Source organism: Sinocyclocheilus grahami, unplaced genomic scaffold (assembly GCF_001515645.1).
Source record: "Sinocyclocheilus grahami isolate Dianchi unplaced genomic scaffold, SAMN03320097.WGS_v1.1 scaffold601.1, whole genome shotgun sequence".
In the NCBI taxonomy this organism is placed as follows: Eukaryota; Metazoa; Chordata; class Actinopteri; order Cypriniformes; family Cyprinidae; genus Sinocyclocheilus; species Sinocyclocheilus grahami.
The window spans coordinates 143641-164137 of NW_015505780.1; the positions used below are offsets into that span (position 1 = coordinate 143641).

Genomic DNA, 20497 nt, shown 5'->3' on the forward strand with positions numbered 1-20497 from the left:
TATATATTTTTTTTTACATAAATGTTAATCGGGGACTCCATTCTCAACAAACACGCTTCAAGAGGGGAAAAAGGTCTGCAGCGCACATATATATTATGCACATTTTCTACATTTAAGTTTATATATCTCATATTTTATTTTTTCAATATTGAAGTTTATATAATTAATATTTAAGTTTATATATTCTATATTTTCTATACATTTTCTATATTTAGGTTTTCGGTGTTTAGGTTTACGTTTATTATTCGCAATACTGAACATTATATATTTAAGTTTATATATTCAATATTGAAGTATTTATTTACCATTTTCTATATTTCAGTTCATATATTTAATGTTCAATGTATTTAATATTTAAGTTTCTACATTGACTATTTAAGTTTGTAAATACTGAAGTTTGTAAAGAAGTTTTAATAAAAATGTGTATTTAATATTTACTCTTATATATTAAATATTTTCTATATTTAAGTTTATATTTACAATGTTGAACTTAAATATTTTAGTTTATATGTAATATTCAATTCGATATTGAAACTTCTATGTTTAAGTTTATATATTAAATATTTTCAATATTTAATATTTACATTTATTTAATAGGGACAATGCATGTTAATAAACATTAGTATGAAATACAAAATACAAGTCAGATTATAACAACATTGCTAATTTTGTAATATTTAATTTAATATTTATACGTTTAATATTTAAGTTTATATATTAAACATTTTCTATATTTAAGTGTATATATTTAATATTTTCTGTATTTAAGTTTATATAACGTTTTAATAACATTTTTATTACAGAAGTTTGTAAAGTTAATATTTAAGTTTATATTTAATATTTAAATTTTTGTGCTAATTAGCAAACAGGCAATAACTGGATGTTGGGTGACGAGACGCTTGTAGTAAATATAAATGGGCTGTGAATCTGATTTTACTCTGAATTTAACACATACAACTCCGAGTGAAATGCATCATTTTATAGAAGTGAACTTTTCTCTCTTTTAACCTGTAAGAATAAAGCCCTTTCACTTTTAGTTATGACAGAAAATTATTTAATGCATCATAGCAGATGTTCATCATCATCATCATCCTCTGACCTTGCTCTAGTTCAGACACCACACACTCCTCCAGGGCTCCGGACGGACTGTGAACTTTAGCATCGATGTGGCCTTTTGCCCCGTTCAGACGCACCGCAAATGATGCCGGCTGGTTGACCTTCAGACCCGACTCCTACATTAGTGAACCAACAGCTTAGAACATCTCACACACACACCAGTGCATTCTGGGAGGATTGTTGATGCTCATTCACTAACATCCAAACGTTTGGGGTCAGTAAAAAGTATCTTCTGCTCACTAAAGCTGCATTTATTTGATCAGAAAAATCAGTAAAAATTGTGAAATATTATTACAATTTAAAATAGCTGTTTTCTATGTCAGTATATTGTAAAATGTAATTTATTTCTGTGATCAAAGCTGTATTTTCAGCATCATTACTCCAGTCTTCAGTGTCGCATGATCTTCAGAAATCATAATAATATGCTGAATTGCTGCTCAAGAAATATTTCTGATTATTAGCAATGTTGAAAACAGTTGTGCTGCTTCATATTTTTGTGGAAACTGATACTTTTGTTTTTCAGGATTCTTTGATGAATAGAAAGTTCAAAAGAACAGCATTTATTTGAAATGGAACTCTTTTGTAACATTAGAAATGGCGGTAACACTTTACAATAAGGTTCATTAGTTAAACATTAGTTAATGTATAAACTAACATGAACTAACCATGCGCAATACATTTGTTACTGTATTTACTAATCTTCACTAACGTTAGTTAATAAAAATACAGATGTTCATTGTTAGTTCATGTTAGTTCACAGTGCATTAACTAATGTTAACAAGAGTTTAATAATGTATTAGTAAATGTTGAAATTAACATTAACAAAGATTAATAAACGCTGTATAAGTGCAGTTCATTATTAGTTCATGTTAACTAATGTAGTTAAATAATGAACCTTATTGTAAAGTGTTACCGAAATGTCTTTACTGTCACTTCTGATCAATTTAATGCATCCTTGTTGAATAAAAGTATTAATTTCTTTAAAAAAAAAAAAAAAAAATCTTAGTGACCCCAAACAGTATAAGTATACAATGTGTATATTTTTAATTACGAATTCATTCAAATTGAATATGAATTATATCATTCTATGGTTTTAAATGTTGTTTAAAAAGTGCATCAAATGGCATAATCATAAAATAATAATAAATAAAATGCTTATTTTTCAATAAAAAGCTAAATAAAGAAAGAATCATTACACATTCAGATGTTGATGCTCTCACCTGAGCTCACCTAAGATCAGCTAAAGCTGAGAGAGAGACGCCAACATTTGACAAGAGAGAAGATGAGAACTCCAGGGTTTGCTAAACTACAGAGAATGATGGGAAAGGGTTTGGATGGAGGTTTCTAGCGTCTTCCTCTCTCAGCTTTAACTGATCCTACTGTGAGCTTTACAAGAGCGGGTTCTGTTAAAAGCCTTTAAATGACACACAAGAGAAACACCAGAACAGCCACACAAAGACGACTGATGTCCGACAGCTATTCAAAGACACGACCACGAGAGAAATCTGTGACAAAGCTGCTTATACATACATCAAGTAGTGTTAATAATCTGTTCTGAACACTGATAATAATCAGAAATGTTTCTTCAGCAGCAAATCAGCATATTAGAATGATTTCTGAAGATCATGTGACACTGAAGACTGAGTAATGATGCTGAAAATACAGCTTTGATCACAGGAATAAATTACATTTTACAATATACTGACATAGAAAACAGCTATTTTAAATTGTAATAATATTTCACAATTGTACAGTTTTTACTGTATTTGTGATCAAATAAATGCAGCCTTGGTGATGTTTTATTTAGTTGAAAAAGGGAAAGTATGTGTGTCATTACATACAAACTTCCATATTAATATATTTAAATATAATTTACTTCATTATATTCATTTGACTGTTTTCCCATTGTTGCTAGTCTGAGGACTGAATAGCTGTGGACACGCGTCTGTGTCGATGTTTCCTCATGTCTCACCTGAAGACTGGTAACAGTGAGTCTCCGAGCGTCGTCCACAGGAGCGTGAACGGGCACCAGGTAAGGGCTGTCAGGAATGTGCTCGTCGTTGAACTTTATAGACACTTCGTAGTCGCCTGCAGAGAGATTTAAGATTTAGGTTGCTTGGGTAAACACAGCTTTCCAAACGGAGCGCAGGACGGAAAGCTTGTGTGTGCGTTTATACCTGGTTCTTGAGCTACATAGGAGACGCCGCAGGATCCGTCCTTCCTTTCCTCGAAGGAGATTTCTGCACGACTGGGACCTTCAAGAGCGATGGACAGACCGCCGGCGCCCGCCTCGCGCGTCCACACATTAAACTCCGCTACAAGAACACAAGAATGAGATGAACGTGTGTTTAAAGGAGCTCTAGTCTATACAGTTCAGTGTCACAAAGATGGTCAAAATGCACTGTACTTGCATGAGCCTTAAAAAAATTAAGCCTTCGAGATAACATTTGAATATGTTTCCAAACCTTTTTCTTGTTTTTACTAAATTAAATTAAATTAAAATATTAAAATAAATTCAAAATTAAATGACAGGCAGTACAACAAATACATTTTTATAATGTTTTACATCTTAAGAAGAAAAAAAATAATTCAGGTAAGCAAATAATTAAACATTTCTTTATGCCTAGATGACATTTAAAGATTTCCACCTTATTTACGATTTTTAAAAAATTTAAATTAAATTACAGGAAGTACAACATAATGTAGGCATACTAACATAATATAGAAAATTGTACAATAATTTTAATTAACCACCATTTTGGTGAGTAAATAATTGAACATTTCTTTATGCAAATTATGATAAATAATATGGTGTAATGAGCATAAAAAGCTTTTTTTCCCCCAAGATGACTGTTTCCATTTTTTTTTGTAAATTTTTATTTTTTACTAAAATAAAGATTAGATTAAAATAAATGGAAGAGATTTTTCCACTTTTAACTAAAACGAAAATTTAAAAAATTAAAATTAAAAAATATATTTTCTGCATTTTAAATTTAAATAACTGTACATTAAAATATTAAAATAAATGTAAAATGTAATTAAAATAAAGGTAGTACAACAAATACTACCAAATGTATACAGTTTTATAATCTTTTTAGAATGTATAAAATATAATTAGCATTTTATCATGACTTATAAACATATCTTTTGTGTTCAGTGGAAGAAACCAAGTCATGCAGATGAGTAAATAATTGCTTAACATTTCTTTACAAAAATCATGGTAAAGAACATGTAATGAGCAAAAAAGGTTTTTTCTTTAAGATGACATTTAAAGATATTTTCCAATTTTTCCAACTAAAATAAAGATTAAACTAAAATATAAAAATGTTTTTGTTTGTTTTGTTGCATTTTTACACTAAAATTACTGGACATTAAAACATTCATTTATTTTACATTTGTGACCCTGGAGCACAAAAGCAAATCTTAAGTTGCTGGGGTATATTTGTAGCAATAGCCAAAAATACATTGTATGGGTCAAAATTATTATTATTTTTTATGCCAAAAATCATTAGGATATTAAGTAAAGATCATGTTCCATGAATATATTTTGTAAATTTCCCACTGTAAATATATCAAAACTTAATTTTTGATTAGTAATATGCATTGCTAAGGACTTCATTTGGATAACTTTAAAGGCTAATTGATCAATATTTAGATTTTTTTGCACCCTCAGATTCTAGATTTTCAAATAGTTGCATCTCGGCCAAATATTGTCCTATCATAACATTCAGCTTTCAGACGATGTATAAATCTCAATTTCAAAAACTTGATCCTTATGACTGGTTTTGTGCTCCAGGGTCACATATATGTAATGTATTTATGAAAAGGCAGTACAAGAAATACTACCAAAATAAGCTAACTGTTACACCACCGTCACACCATATTTTCCAACCTTTCCCACTTTTTTTTTTTCTTCAACTAGAATTTTAGAATAAATTTAAAATTAAAATAATTAATTTAATAAAATAAATAAATACAATTATTGCAGGAAGTACTTAAAAACAACAACAACAACAACAACAAAAAAACCTAACATTTAATCAGTGTTCATACCTGGCACACCCGTCTCGGCCTTCTCCAGACCCGGACCCCCCGCTCGCACCTTACGGGCTCCTCCTTCTCCCAGCGGGCCGACGGTGAACTGGAAGGGGCTTCCCGGCACGTGCTGCCCGCGGTACTTCACGCTCACCGTGTGAACGCCCATCTCGTGAGGCACGAAGCGCACGCAGTAGGTGTGATTTCCCACTGCCACCATCTCAGCCGCTTCCGTGGCTCCCGACGGGCTGCTGACCTGCGCCGAGACGTCCTGGAGGTCGATTCCTGGGGAGAACAGAGAGCAGAAGGACTCTTGTGGGAGCTGACAGAAGAGATGCAGGAACGGCTCTCAGCTGGTCTGACGTCTGCGCTTTCTCAAGGTTTTGCAAGCAACATACGGAGACGAAACTTACTGTGTGCGGGTTTTATTAAAAGGAGTCATTATTTACTCACCTTCATGTTGCTCCGAACCTGTATGACTGACTTTCTACCATGCAGCACAAAAGACTGAAAGCAGCGTTGAACATTCGGCTAAACATCTCTTTTTGTATTCAACGGAAGGAGAGCTAATTTAGTATCATTGCTATACTATTATAATTTCAGTTAATATTTTGAATCTTATTTTATTTTATTTATTTTTTCTGTTTTCACTTTAGTTAAAAGTTTTAGTAATTTTGTTTTGGTCATTTGTTTTTGTAATTTTTAAAGAATGCACTGTGTAACAAGCAAAAACGATGAAGTTAAGATATTTTCCAATTTTTTTTCTATTTAAATAAAATTATATTTAACTATTAAATTTAAAATCTGAATTAGATTTTATTTTTTATATTTTCTGCTTTCACTTTAATTTGATTTTGTATTAGTTTGTTTTTTAAGGAATACATGGTGTAATGAGCAAAAGATGAAATTTAAATTAGATTTTATTTTCATGTAATTTGTTCTCACTTTAATTTTAGGTTGAAATTTGAGTAATTTTGCTTTTGTTGTTTTTATTTATATTGTCAGATATTTTTTAAAACACATGGTGTAATGAGCAATGAAGATGTAAAGATGTTTCCCCCTCTTTTTAACTAGAAATAAAATGACAAAATATTAAAATTACAATGTAAAGTAATTTTAATCACAACTTTAATGACTAAGATTTAGTAATTTTGTTGTGTTTTTGTAATATATATATATTTTTAAAGAACATGGTGTAATGAGCAAAAAAAAAGTAAGATATTTTCCACCCTTTTAACTGAAAATTACATTAAAATATATACAATTTCAAATAGATTTTTGTTTTTTTCTTTTAGTTGAAGTTTTAGTAATTTTGTTTTTGTGATTTTTATTAATCTATAGAGTTTTTTCCCCTTTTGTTGTAGTTTATTTTTTAGTTATTTTAGAGGATAATAGGATAGTAAATAATAAACAAATAATTCACCATTTTTATGGAGTTGTAATGAGCAAAAAAGCAGCTCTGGTTCATGCAAACAAACACACGTGTATCAAAAGCAAGCGCGTTCTGCCAACCTCGTGGTCCACATGCTGCGTGTTTAAAACGCACCCTCCAGCCCTCCGCAAGGCCTTCTGACGGGTGCCGTGCCAATCCTGGTCACCCTCACTCGGCCCACGGTGAAGCGGGTCCACCCTGAGCTGCTCTGACCTTTGACCCCGAGCCGAATAGAGCAGTGGGAGCGATAGACGCCGCGTGAGAGCAACTCACGAGCCAAAGCCAGAAGAAACCAGGTCACTGATAGTCACAGACGCAGAAAAGACAAGAAAGAAGACAGAAACAAGTGAGGAAAGAGAAAGGACAGAACAAGCAGTGCATCAGGTGAGAAAAACAGCAAAGTGGGGAAAAAGATAATAGAGTGTATAGGAATCATGTCTGATATTTGTCATTTGTCTGCATGTCTTTCAATATATGAGCTCAGAGTCGGTCAGGCGAATATGGGATGAAGTGATGGTTTGTGTGGCCTGTATTAGATCACTGCTAACCCTCCATTACAGCGTGGCCTCATTAACCAGAACAAGTCTCAAAACCCACATATGGAAGCAGTCTACATAGTTTTCTTAGTTTTTACTGGCCAACTAAAGGCCTGTTCACACCAAGAGTGACGCGAGGCTGACATGACAAAATGTGCATTCTCTAATGTGAAATATAATGGCCAAGTTGTCATTTTCTAAAACTGTGATTTAAAAATATATCTTAAAACATGATAATGATACGGTTTATAATAAAGTTATTGTAATACAGCATATCTAATATATAAATATTTGATTGGTTTATGGGTTTGCTTGAAAAAATATGTATGAAAGGCAAAATAATATGATAAAAAAAACATTATAGAATAAAACAATAATTAAAAATTTCACAAATGGCATTCACATCTATCAAATATTCACCTAACTCTCATATAGTATCTTATTGGATTAATTAATAAAAAAATAATTTTATATATATATATATATATATATATATATACACATATACATATACATATATAAAAAAATTTATTAATAGATTTATATATATAGGGTTGTTTGATTTATTACAATTGACTAATTTATTTAGTCCAAAGACAAAATACAATTTTTTAAAATATTAAAATATATAAAAAATAATAATAATAAAGAAGAAAATTCACAGGGCAAATTTACATCATCTATCTAACCTTCAAGTAGAATTGTACTAGATGGTTTAATTTAAAAAAATATATATTATTTGTGCCAAAAGAAAAGAACATCTATGTAAAAAATTTAAATAGGATTGTTTATTACAATAAATGCCAAAAGGTAAAATAAATTCTCAATAAATAAATAAAATTCACATCTAGTGTGACAATTTTTTGAATATTGAATATTGTCACATTGTCACAAAATGACTAATCTTTTTAAACACTGTGCTTGTTAGCGAAATGAGGAGAAAACTGCCCTCTCTCACACAAAAAGACATCTCAGACTACGCCAAGACTCATACTGGAAGTGCAGATTTAGCAAACCGCCTCGACCGCCAAGTGACACACTTCACATGAATGAGGCAGCGTTTCCGTCAGCGCGAGACGCGTGTTAGCATCACGTACCGCTGACGTGACTGCCTTCAATGCCTTCAGCACGGCCTGCATATATCGTCTTGTTTCACAGAGCCATGTGTTTTTGCTCAAGTATGGAGATTTGATGCTTTAACATGATGTGAGCCAGCAGAACATCTGCACGTTCATTTGTTTTGTGCTTTTTGGTTGGCGTTCCTGACGGAGACTGAGCTACAGTGTGTTAAACAAGCCAATAAACCAAGCCTTCTGACATAGTGGATGAAATGGTAAATAATTCACGGCTAATCTACATTAAAACTGGATTGGATCTTAACGGGAATCTGAATGAGGACAGACTTTCATACCTGGGATCTTCAGGTTGAGATCACAAACACTTCCAACACTAGCGACGGACGCGGCTTTCTGACGGCGAGTGATGCTCTCGCGGATACGACCTTCTCCGCTCACTTTCACGCTGAACGGACTTCCTGTGAACACAGAGGGGCAATAAAAGTCACACGGTGACAGGAATAAACAAACTAGAAATCTCTTCTGCTCATCAAGCGTGCATTTATTTGATCAAAGAATACAGTTAAAAACAGTAAAATTGTGAATTATTATTACAATTCAAAATAAGTGTTTCCTTTTTGTGAATATTTTTAAAATGTAATTTATTCCTGTGATGCACAGCTGAATTTTCAGCATCATTCCTCCAGTCTTCAGCGTCACATGATCTTTCAGAAATCATTCTAATATGCTGATTTGCTGCTCAAGAAACATTTCTGATCATTATCAATGTTGAAAACAGTTTTTGCTGCTTCATATTTGTGGAAACTGCGATACATTTTATTTTTCAGGATTCTTTGATGAATAGAAAGTTCAAAAGAACAGCATTTATTCGAAATAAAAATCTTTTGTAAAATAAAAGTGTTTTTACTGTCATCATATAAAATTCAAATAATCTGTAAACAGGTCAAATTACACCTGTATATATAAGGCGTAAATAAAAGTAAATATTAAAAATGTATTTTATTTACTTGTGACAAAGAAAAATACAATGATTAAAGAATTATTTAAAAATAAAAGAAAAAAAAATCTATCATCCACCAACCTTCAAGTAGTATCTTTGTTTAATTAAAAAAAAAAGGATTAATTTATTTGTGCCGAAAGAAAAAAAAACATATACAAAATAAAATAGGATTGTTTCATTTATTATAATAAATTTATTTATTTTAGCCAAAAGGTAAAATAACTCCTAAAATAATTAAATGATAGATTAAAATCTAGTGTGAAGCAATTTTTTTGAACCGTTTGGTCTCTTTTGAAGAATATAGTCACTTGCGCTAGAAAATGACTAATATCATCTTATTAAACATTACACAATACGCTTAATACTCCATTTTGAATACTGCCAAATAATCTATAAACCAGTCAAATTACACCTTATTTGGAGCACATTATAAATGATATATAAGGTTTGAATGATGCTTTGAGCTACATCATCTCTTACCTGGGACGTGCTCTTCTGCAAATCTGATGGACACGATGTATGTGCCCGGCTCAGTGGGACAATATGAGACGCCACAAGTGCCGTCCTCCATGTCCTCTGTCTGTATGTCCACCTTACTGGGACCCTCGACGGACAGCGCCAAACCTCCATAACCTACGAAGACCGTTATGAGATTAGATGCATCATACTACTAACGTTAATAGAAACGCTACATGAATGCATGAGAAATGAATGCAGTCTTGATCCAACAAGACCAATTATGACAAGTTTAAAAGTGTGTGAGATATATTAAGGACTAATTGTATAAATATTTGAAGTTCTTTGGGTAAGCTGGAAATCATTTGCCGCTGTGGTACCAATTACCAGTTTTTTCTTTCTCATTTCCAGCTTTGAGCTGCTTTGCACAACCTGTTTGGATTATATTCTTAGCAATGAAGTGGATTTGAGAGCTTGAGAAAACATCATTAAGGGCCAGACGTTTGGCAGACGTGGTTTATTCAGTGCTTATGTAGCTCGGTTAGGAAGAAACACCTGCTCTGAACAGAAGTCATTTTCTACATTTAACATGAATATCTTTGTTATAAAGGAAGAGAGAGATGAGAGAGGAGGCACCCACATTCTGTAACGTTATGGTTATAAGCTCAAATCAAGCCTCTTATGTGTGGGAAACGTTTATATCATCTGCTTTGGGGAAAGAAGTTGATCTGCAGTAGCAGAGCAGTAAAGTTCTGGTTGCTTGGTTACTGAACTCATGAAAACTCTCAAAACTATGATATTTGATTCTCTAGATATGTTTTGAGGTGGGACTCAGAAAGAAAGAAAAATAGAAAAAACACAACAATAATTATAATATTTTGAAATAAAATGTATTAAATGAAATATAATAATAATAATAATAATAATAATAATAATAAATACTAAAATTATTAAAATAAAATTAAATAAAATCATCATAATATTATTTTTTAAATAAATTAGATATTACTGATTGCTATTGTGTGTTGTTATTAACAATATAACTTAAAGATAATGAATCAAACAAACAACAGTTATTAAACATCTAATAATTCATAATAATAAAACAATTAAATACATAACAAATATACCAACAACAATAGTTAAACAAATGAATTACTAAACAAATAATAATATTAGCTATTATTTTGATGATGATGATTATTATATTATTAAATTAAAAGATTAATAATTGTTATAATTAAATATATAAATAAAAAAAGATTATGATGATGATAATTATGATTATAATAATAATAATAGCTATTATTATTAAATTAATTAGTAAACATCATTAATAACCATAGCTATTATGTTGATGATGACTATTAAAATAAAGGAATTATATCAATTAAAAAGATGACATCGACGATAATAGCCATTATTAAAATTAATTAAAACTATTAACTATTATTAAAATGAATATATATGATGATGATGATGATGATGATGATTAAAATAAAAGAATGAATAATTGTACAAATTAAATGTATAAATAAAAAGATGATGATCACAGCGATAATAGTAGCTATTATTATTAAAATAATAAGAAAGAAAGAAAGAAAGAAAGAAAGAAAGAAAGAAAGAAAGAAAGAAAGAAAGAAAAAGAAAATGAAAGAAAGAAAGAAAGAAAAAGAAAATTCTGTCATTAGCTGACGGTAGCCATTGACTTCCATAGTACTTTTTTCTATACTATGAAAGTCAATGGCTACCGTCAGCTGTTTGGTTACCAACATTCTTCAAAATATACTCAGTTCCGTTCAACAGAAGAAAGAAACTCATAGAGGTCTGGAACAATGTGAGGATGAGTAAATGATGCCAGAATTTTCATTTTTGGCTGACTGTCCCTTTAATGTGAGAATAAAACTGTTTTCTCTCACCAGCTTCCCTTGTGTCCACCACAAAGTCGGCCATCTCGAATGTGCTTCCCTCCACCAGACCCTGACCGAAGACTTTGACTCTGCTGGCGTCTCCGATCTCAGACTGGACCACCATGATGGTGATGGGGCTGTTAGGAACGTGCCGCTCGTTCTTCTTGATGCTCACCAGGTGCTCTCCAACTTCTCTTGGGATGAAGGAAATGCCTGAAGAGGAAACGACCAACCATGTGTTATCAAAACCAAAGTCACAGTCCGCAGAAAGAAGCAGTGCACACACTCCAGACCTACCGATGTGGTTGTTGGGCTGCCTCTTGAGCAAACAGGGCTCGTCGTGACCAGACGGGGCTTTGATGCTCGCGGTGAGCAGACTGAGATCCGTCTCGTTGATATCCAGAGAGAAATCTGCAGCGGAGCCCAGCTTTACCTGGGACTTCCTCTTGTTGTCCTCTGAAGAGACCAAAAACACTTACTAGAGAAGTCAAGTAGACTAACTAGATAACTACACCGTAAAGGTAGGTTCCTTTACTACAAGCAGAGAACATTTTTATTTTACAGTAAAATACTGTTTAATGCACAGCTTTTGGAAGTGAAAAAGGACTAGTCATCTTATAATATACAGTGGATAAAAAACTGAATGACATTCCCAGAATTCCCTGTGACACTTCACATTTGATGGTTTTTCACCGTTTACTTCTTAGCTTTTTCTTATCAGTTATGTACATTAGGGTTTTGTGTTACATCATCTGTTGTTAAATTAACAGTTAATGGTGTTTTGTATTTGTGCATCTTCTATATAGTATTCAGTAAAGATGATGATGATGACAAGCAAATAAATTTTACAAAATAAATAATAGCTATTATTGTTGTTATTATTATTACTAAATCAAATGAATAATTATTCAATAAATATATACATAAAATGACAATAGTTATCGAATGAATGAAAGATTAATCAATAAAATAGCTTATTATTATTATTATTATTATCATCATGAATTAATCATTAATTAGCTGTTATTAAATAACAATAAGCAAAAAAATAAATAAAAAATAATAGCTATTATTATTAGTAGTAAATAAAATAAATAATTATTAAATAAATATATACATAAAAAGATTATAGTTAATCGAATGAATGAAAGATTAAACTATAAAATAGATATTTTTATTAGTATTATCATCAGTAATTAACTGTTATTAAATAATAATAATAATAAACATTAAAAATAATATATTATCATCATTCAATAAAATTAACAATTATTAGTATTAAATAAATATATAAATAAAATATGATAATAGTTAAGATAAATAAAGAAAACGGCTATTATTTTTTTATTAATAATAATAAATAAAACAACAAAACAACAACAACGATAATACTAATAATTATTATTATTAGCATTATTATTATTAAATAAAAAATAATTTAAATATATAATAACTACAGCTAGTATTAATAAATTAATATTTAATGCATTATTTTAGTGTCGTGTGTTACCATGCTGGTGTTTTATATTTGTTCATCTTCTATACATTAGTATTTGTGTCAGCTTGTGATGAACTTTGATTGATCAGGTGTCTCTCTCTACACCAGCTGTGCATTTTTTAATGGCTGTCAGTATTTTATAAAGGTAAAATGGATTTTAGTACTTCAATAGGTTGGTATATTAATGTTACAAATCAGTTAATGAAGTAAGTTTTGTAAATTTAAGGTAATTCCGTAAATCCCATAATGTTCCTATTGTATTTACGGTAAAGCTCTTGCTGCTGCTTTAATTACTGTAAATGTCACAGATGTTTTCTTTTTGAACCGTTCACCTGTGATCCTGGCGGTGAAGGGGCTTCCTGCGATGTGTTTGTCATTGTATCTGACGAGTATATTGTAATCTCCAGGCAGTGTGGGCAGGTATGAAACCGTGCAAGTGCCGTCTTTGTTGTCCACACAGTTGATCTCAGCCTTGGATGGACCTTCAATGGCCAAATCAAGGCCACCTGATGCAAAACACAAAACAACCAACACAGTTTTCAGAGAAATGTTATTTATATGGCCTGCGTAGCCATGACGTGTTCATACACACCGTCAGATGCATCTTCAGTGTAGATGGTGAACATGGCGGTTTTATTGGCGGTCCCACAGACCAGACCCGGGCCGTACGCCGTCACGTTAGGACTGTTTGAGCTGTTGACGTAGAACTGCAGAGGACTCTCTGATACGAAAACAAACAAGCACTGAATACAACGACAGAAACGTACATACAACAGAATGGAAACTTTATGAGGCGAAGCAGGTGCTGAACAGGAGTGTTTTGAGATTTAGAAATTATTTGCAGAGGTGTTTTTGTAATGAAATGCCATATACGTTGTTTATACAAAAGCATATGTGCAAACAACATATCTCATTTTTTCCTTTAAGTTAACAGTAGTTGAGAGAACTTCACAAAAGAAATGCCTGGATATATTTCACCCCAAAATAGAAACAGAATAAACAGAAAAAAAATATTTACAAAAATAAAAATATACATATTATATGTAGAAAATAAAAGAGAAATTTGGGAAATGAAAATGTATGTTCCTGGTAATTACAGGCCAAATTTCAATTATACTTTTAAAATAATTGTAATAATTTAAATTATATTTTTTAAACAATTTAAATAATGTCTTTTTTCTCTATTTTTCTTTTCTTTAATTTTGGGATGAAATATTACCTGGAGAGTTTTTGTGTGATTAACAGAGAAATCTGGAATAATTACAATAATATTAATATATTGTCATTATTTTTTATAACAAATGTGCCTTCATTTTGTGTGTCTTTGTCTGTTGTTTGTTTATAGGTTCAAATATATATGTTTTATTTGTTGCTTATTTGCAAATAAGAAAACCTAATAAAAATATTTAATTGAAAAAAAAAAACGGTTATAATTAACGAATAAAATAATGCGCAATATTGTTGTATACATGTATATTATTTTCATAATAAAATGTATTATTATTATTTATATATTTATTATTTATTAATGAGAAACCAACGAAAAAAGTCATTTACAAAAAAGAACAATAATAATAATAAATTAATAAAACAAAATAAAATAAAGACAAAATTATGAAAAATAATATCAAGAAACAAAGTTTAAAAAAAAAGTTAAAAATAAATAAAATATAAAATAAAAGCATTGAAAAATCATGCAAAACAATACGTTTAATCAGAATCTGGATAACCTCATGTAGACTGTAGGCACTCCTAACAGAGTGATTCAACTCTATAACACATTCTTCCTGCCTTACATGGAGAAATGAACCCATCACGTTCATGTGATATTGACTGAGCTTTCTGATGGCACTGGTCCAGCGACTGGAAAACACCAAACTCCAGCCTTAAAACAAGCACCTACATGAGGATCTGCAGCAACACAAGAGCTCCTCACAGATTCCTCACGGCTGAAGTCACCATGAGATCTTTCACCACGCTAAATAAATCAGCCTAAATCTACTGAAAGGTGAAGCCTTCTCAACCTTCACCCAAACGTTCCCATGCATCTCTGGGACTGAACCGAAGGCCTTAAAACAAATCCTGACAGCACATCCATCACACAGACTGTACGGCTCACTCTCACGCACACTTATGCACCTTTGTTCCAGTAGCTAGTATTAAAGGGTTAGTTCACCGAAAAATACAAAAAATCCTGTCATTTACTCATGTCATTCTGAACCCATATGACTTTCTATCTTTAGCACAGAATGAGATGCTTAGCAGAACGTCCAAGCTCTTTTCTGTGCAACAAAAGGTCACCATATGCTTTCATAATATGGAAAAATTGCAGCAAAATCACTAAAACTCATACGGGTTGAAGGTGAGCAAATTTTGTTTGTGTGAAATATTTCATAAACAGCAAAACAAGCAAACAAACAAACAAAAAACACTTTTGTATAGAAAAGAAATGGAAAATTAAATGGACATTTCTATTTCTTTTCTAAAAAAAGAAAGAAAAAGAAAATTAAGCATTTTTATTGCCATTAGGATTTTTTTTTGCATTGCTATACTACCAATTACACTTTTAAAATAATTTAAATTACACTTTTAAAATCGATTTAAATTTCATAAACTGCAAAAAAAGAATTTTTTTTAAAGAAAATTAAGTGAAATTTATATTTCTTTCCCAAAAATAGACAATTAAACCCTTTTATTCTAATTGAGATTTTTTTGCATTCTGATATACGACCACAAAGTTATACTTTTAAAATAATTTAAATATCTTTTAATGAATTTATTTTAATTAATTAAATTTTACTGTGATATACTACCAGAAAGTTAGTATATAAAATAATTTAATTTTAAACAATTTAATTATTTCATAAAGTAAATATAGTAATGAGTATTTTCTAAAAAAAAGAAAGATTTATTTGCAATGTGATATACTACCACAGAGTTATACTTTTAAAATAATTTAAATAATTCCTTTTTTCCCTTTGAGTTTGGGGTGAAATATAATAATTAATAAAATATATATTGAATTATATTTATAAGTTACTTATAAGTTATTAAGTTACCAGTTTATATTTTAATAATACCAATAATAATACTAAACAGCAGTTTTGATGTTGTATTATGAGCAGATGGTGTCTGGCGTCTGACCTGGGATGTGTGTCCCGTTGTATTTAATGTGCATTTCATGGAGTCCAGCCTCTGTGGGCGCGTACTTCACCGTGACGGTCCCGTCTTTGTTGTCGATGATCTCCGGTTGGGCGGTTTTACCTGACGGCATGTGAACCTCACCTGGAAGACAAACATTAAGAGTTTAGAACAAATATCACTGCTGATATACAGGACAACACTTCTAGTGCGAAACGCCTTATGAGTGAATGTCACAGAATGGAAAATGTCTAGTATATTTCATGTCCAAAAAATATATGATTTGTATTATTATACTATTATATTATTTTGTTAAAAAAAAAAAAATTTGTATTGTATCTTTGTGTGTTAAACACATAAATAAAAGTTGTAAAATATATTTGAGGTTTATTTTGCATTACAGTAATGAGAATTTGGAGAACGTAGGCTTATAGTTTCATGAAAAAAAAAAAAGAATTGGTCTTCTGCAATCCCTCACCTGTGATTTCCCCCTTCCTAAAGGTGAAGGGAATCACCATATCGAAAGGCCTGTACCCCGTCCCGTTCACACTGTTGGCAGGAATATACGCGCCATCTGTAACCTGTGAGGCAGAAATCTGAGTAAATGAGAGCGGACGCTACAAACGCATCCGTTACAACGGCCTGTCAAACATTTCCACGTTTAGTCAGTCTGTGCGATCCATTCTGAAAGCCAGAGCGCTGTGGACGAGAACAGACATTAACAGCCCAGTGAATCAGCCACAGCAGAAGACAAACGTGTGTTAGACACCAAACGCTGGAAGACAGAGATCGGCCCCCAGCACACCTGACAAAGCAGAGAGGGGAGAAAAATCCCCGAAACCATGGTAAACTTCTGAGAAATAAGAAGAATGATAGTGTGCATAGAAGGAAACATGTTGAGACACCCAAGACAGATAAACGACACCAGGAAGATGCATTACTGATAAATGACACTTTCTCTTTTACCCTATTTCACCTGGAGGGAATGAGGTAATCACCATGACGAGACTTACAACTGTGTGTTACTCTATCAGTACCAAATCAAAACCTAGTGAGCTGACTAACTAGACAGCACTTTATGGGACTATAACAGCTCAATTATGCTCTCTAATACGCTTCATTTCAGTGTCTTCTAAGTGTCCTTAGCTAAGAAGCCAACCCCAGAATTTATAAATGCATCCCAAATTATAAATAAACCATTCAATACTGACAACAATCACTAAAAATAGTTAAATATAAATAAATTGTACTGTTTTACCTATATTTTGGTTTTACATATACTACTGCTCAAAGATTTGGGGCTGGTAAGATTTCTGCTTTTGAAGGAAGTCTCATCTGCTCACCAAGGCTGCATTTATTTGACTAAAAATACAGTTAAAACTGTAAAATTTTGAAATATTATTACATTTGAAAATAGCCGATTTCTATTTTAATATATAGTAAAATGTAATTTATTCCTGTGATCAAAGCTGAATTTTCAGCATCATTACTCCAGTCTTCAGTGTCACATGATCTTCAGAAATCATTCTAATATGCTGATTTGAAACATTTCTTATTATCAACGTAGAATTGTAGTGGAAACGTTGATACATTTTATCTTTCAGGATTCTTTGATGAATATAAAGTTCAAAAGAACAGGATTTATTTGAAATAGAAATCATTTGCAACATTATAAATGCCTTTACGGTCACTTTTGCTTAAATGAACGCATCGTTGTGGAATAAAAGTATTAATTTCTTACATTTTTGTGAACAGTAGTGTATATTTTTAAAGCCAAGAGTGTCAAGCGTTTCACAGATCTGCTTTGTGGTTTTGGAAATGACGTCTCTTAAACTTTATGAACAAAACTACATCAGGGCGGGAGAGTTCTGCACAGACCGAGATTAATGTCTTAATAATGACCAATCTAAACCCGGTGTCTGCTCCAAACAAAACTAGATCAGTCTAAACACACAGGAGTAGAGTTTCCCTCTGCTTCTGTCATCAATGCAGCACACTAGTGGGAAATCCAGAGCGTGTTCAAGACGAGAGAGAGAGAGAGAAGGAAACAACTCCATTCATTCCCTGCAAAAAACAATGCTTGAGTGGACAAAAACGAGGAGGAACTGAACAGAAACCCGGTTAAACAAAGGATAGAAGGTCAAGAAAAGACATCAGGACAGAGAGGAGTCTGGCTGGAAGCGAAGGGTGACGTGGCGAGACGTGTGTCTTTGTACCCAGGGCTGGAAGCCGACGCCTGGTGCTGCCTTCTGCTGTTGGACTGACTGCTGCTGCTGCATCATGGGAACTTCATCTGTTGCCTGGGAAATGATATGTATGGACATGAATTTTCAGATACACGAGGAACACAAAGAAACATACTAAAACACACACGGCAGATTGGGCCAATCCTGTTGGAAAGGAGTTGTTGCTGCTGCGGTGGTGGTAACAGAACTCCATGTGTTACTGTGCTAACAGGTAGACAGACGTGTTAACATTATAACTATAACGAAGTCAAACAGTTTACATAAACATCTGCTATCCCCACCTGAGTAGGGCTGCACAATTTGGATTGTTTCTGTTAAAAACTGTGATTGGGATTAAAAATAAATAAATAAATACAATTTTGCCCAGAATTATGTAATATTAATCTGACTATGAAATAATAATAATAAATATTCAATAGTCATATTGATATATAATTACAACATTTTTGGCCAAATTGTGCAGCAATTGAAAATTAAAACTTAATTAATTAATGCAACTATACACTAAATATATATTTTATGATTTTTTATATTACAGTAGAATATATTACACTAATTTTATTATTATGAATAATAATAATAATAATAATAATAATATTTAATCATCATATTGATATATAATACCTTTTTTGTGCCAAACAGCAGCAACTGAAAATGAAAAAGTAAATAAAGTAATAATACAGCTATAAACAACATGTAAATATTTCAAATTTATTGTAAAATTGTTGTTTTTCTTAAATACATTTTTTACAGTAAAATATATTACACTAGTAATCTCTCTTATTGTTTAATAGTTTACTTTACTACGATTATTATTATTAATTTTTTTAATACTATTTACCATTAAGATTTCTTATTAATTTTATTATTATTATTAATAATAAAACTACAAAAAAATAAGGAATATCACTGCTGTAATATATTTTACTGTAAAATAAGAGTATTAAAGAAAAAAATAAATTTTACGATAAACATTTAACTTTTAAATTCTAATACTTACAGCTGCCTTAAACAGTGCCTGTAATTAATTAAATCACAGCCATATCACCATTTCAATTTATTGTGCAGCTCTGAGAATGCATTATGCTTTTAATTGTGTTATGAATTACGTTTGAGACAGTCAGGAACACAAGGATGCATGAAATCGAGCTTGCATTGCTAGAAGCGTTTGCGTGTATGTTTTGGGCCTAAATCAAAACCTTAACGTAACGTCACCAGATATGAAAACAATAATGAAAAGAGTGCGATCATTTGTCTTGATAATGCAAAGAAACTACATCTTAATACAGGAAGAGCCCATACGAGCTGAAACAATGAACTCCAGATGAGGATATGATGACACAAAGCGCTGAACCTTTCAAACCGGCCCATATCTATTCCAGCGCCTTAAAACCTCAAGTCTAATCTTTTTTTTTTTTTTTTTAATTCAATATGGTTCTCCTTAAGAGCGGATGTTATCAGCGTTTGCTTCTCACCATGACTTTGAAGGGGCTCCTGGGGATGTTCTCCCCTCCAAAGCGCACGTAAATAACGTAGGTCCCGGGTTTAGGAGCCATGTAGAAGATGTCAAAGGTCCCGTCCACATTCTCGATGACTTCAGCTTCCACCTCAGTGCCGTCTGGAGTGACGACGATGCAGGAGACCTTGCCCTTCCCTGCTCCTTTAGTGTTCACCACAAACCCGACCTCCTCTCCGATGCCGATGGTCGGCCCAATGCCAAGTCCTGCAGGACACAGATCCGATGCTCGTGTATGAGCGATTGCATCAGTGAACATTTACTAAAGGACTGTTTTTGGAGATTTCACTCCCATTACAGAAACATTTCCTCTCTGTGTTTTCAATTTTGAAATCTGAGATTGTTGTGATTTAAAAGCTTTTAACAGATTTTAAGGTCAGTTGTTATTGTGGCGGAACATGTTTTGAATATACCGTTTTTTCTCCCACTTATCTGTTTAAGCTTGGTCAAGTTGGTCGAGATTTGTAAATATATAAGTAAGTAATATTCAGCACAAATGAGTATTTTGACCTATTACAAAAAAATACTAGTAGCT

The 20497-nt window shown here is 32.0% G+C and overlaps 1 protein-coding gene across 1 annotated transcript in view; it reads right to left on the reverse strand.

Moving 5' to 3' along the window:
- The window catches only part of flnba (filamin B a), a 62817-nt gene that overhangs the window by 4367 nt on the left and 37953 nt on the right, over positions 1 to 20497 (reverse strand). The window contains exons 27-40 of the mRNA XM_016240796.1: positions 19922 to 20169; positions 18417 to 18500; positions 16679 to 16781; positions 16204 to 16344; positions 13652 to 13780; positions 13392 to 13565; positions 11859 to 12017; positions 11571 to 11774; positions 9676 to 9828; positions 8531 to 8653; positions 5170 to 5436; positions 3294 to 3431; positions 3089 to 3204; positions 1100 to 1232 (exon numbers count right to left, since the gene is read on the reverse strand). Of these exons, the coding sequence (XP_016096282.1) occupies positions 1100 to 1232; positions 3089 to 3204; positions 3294 to 3431; positions 5170 to 5436; positions 8531 to 8653; positions 9676 to 9828; positions 11571 to 11774; positions 11859 to 12017; positions 13392 to 13565; positions 13652 to 13780; positions 16204 to 16344; positions 16679 to 16781; positions 18417 to 18500; positions 19922 to 20169 (2172 nt within the window). The remainder of the gene's footprint in view (positions 1 to 1099; positions 1233 to 3088; positions 3205 to 3293; positions 3432 to 5169; positions 5437 to 8530; positions 8654 to 9675; positions 9829 to 11570; positions 11775 to 11858; positions 12018 to 13391; positions 13566 to 13651; positions 13781 to 16203; positions 16345 to 16678; positions 16782 to 18416; positions 18501 to 19921; positions 20170 to 20497) is intronic.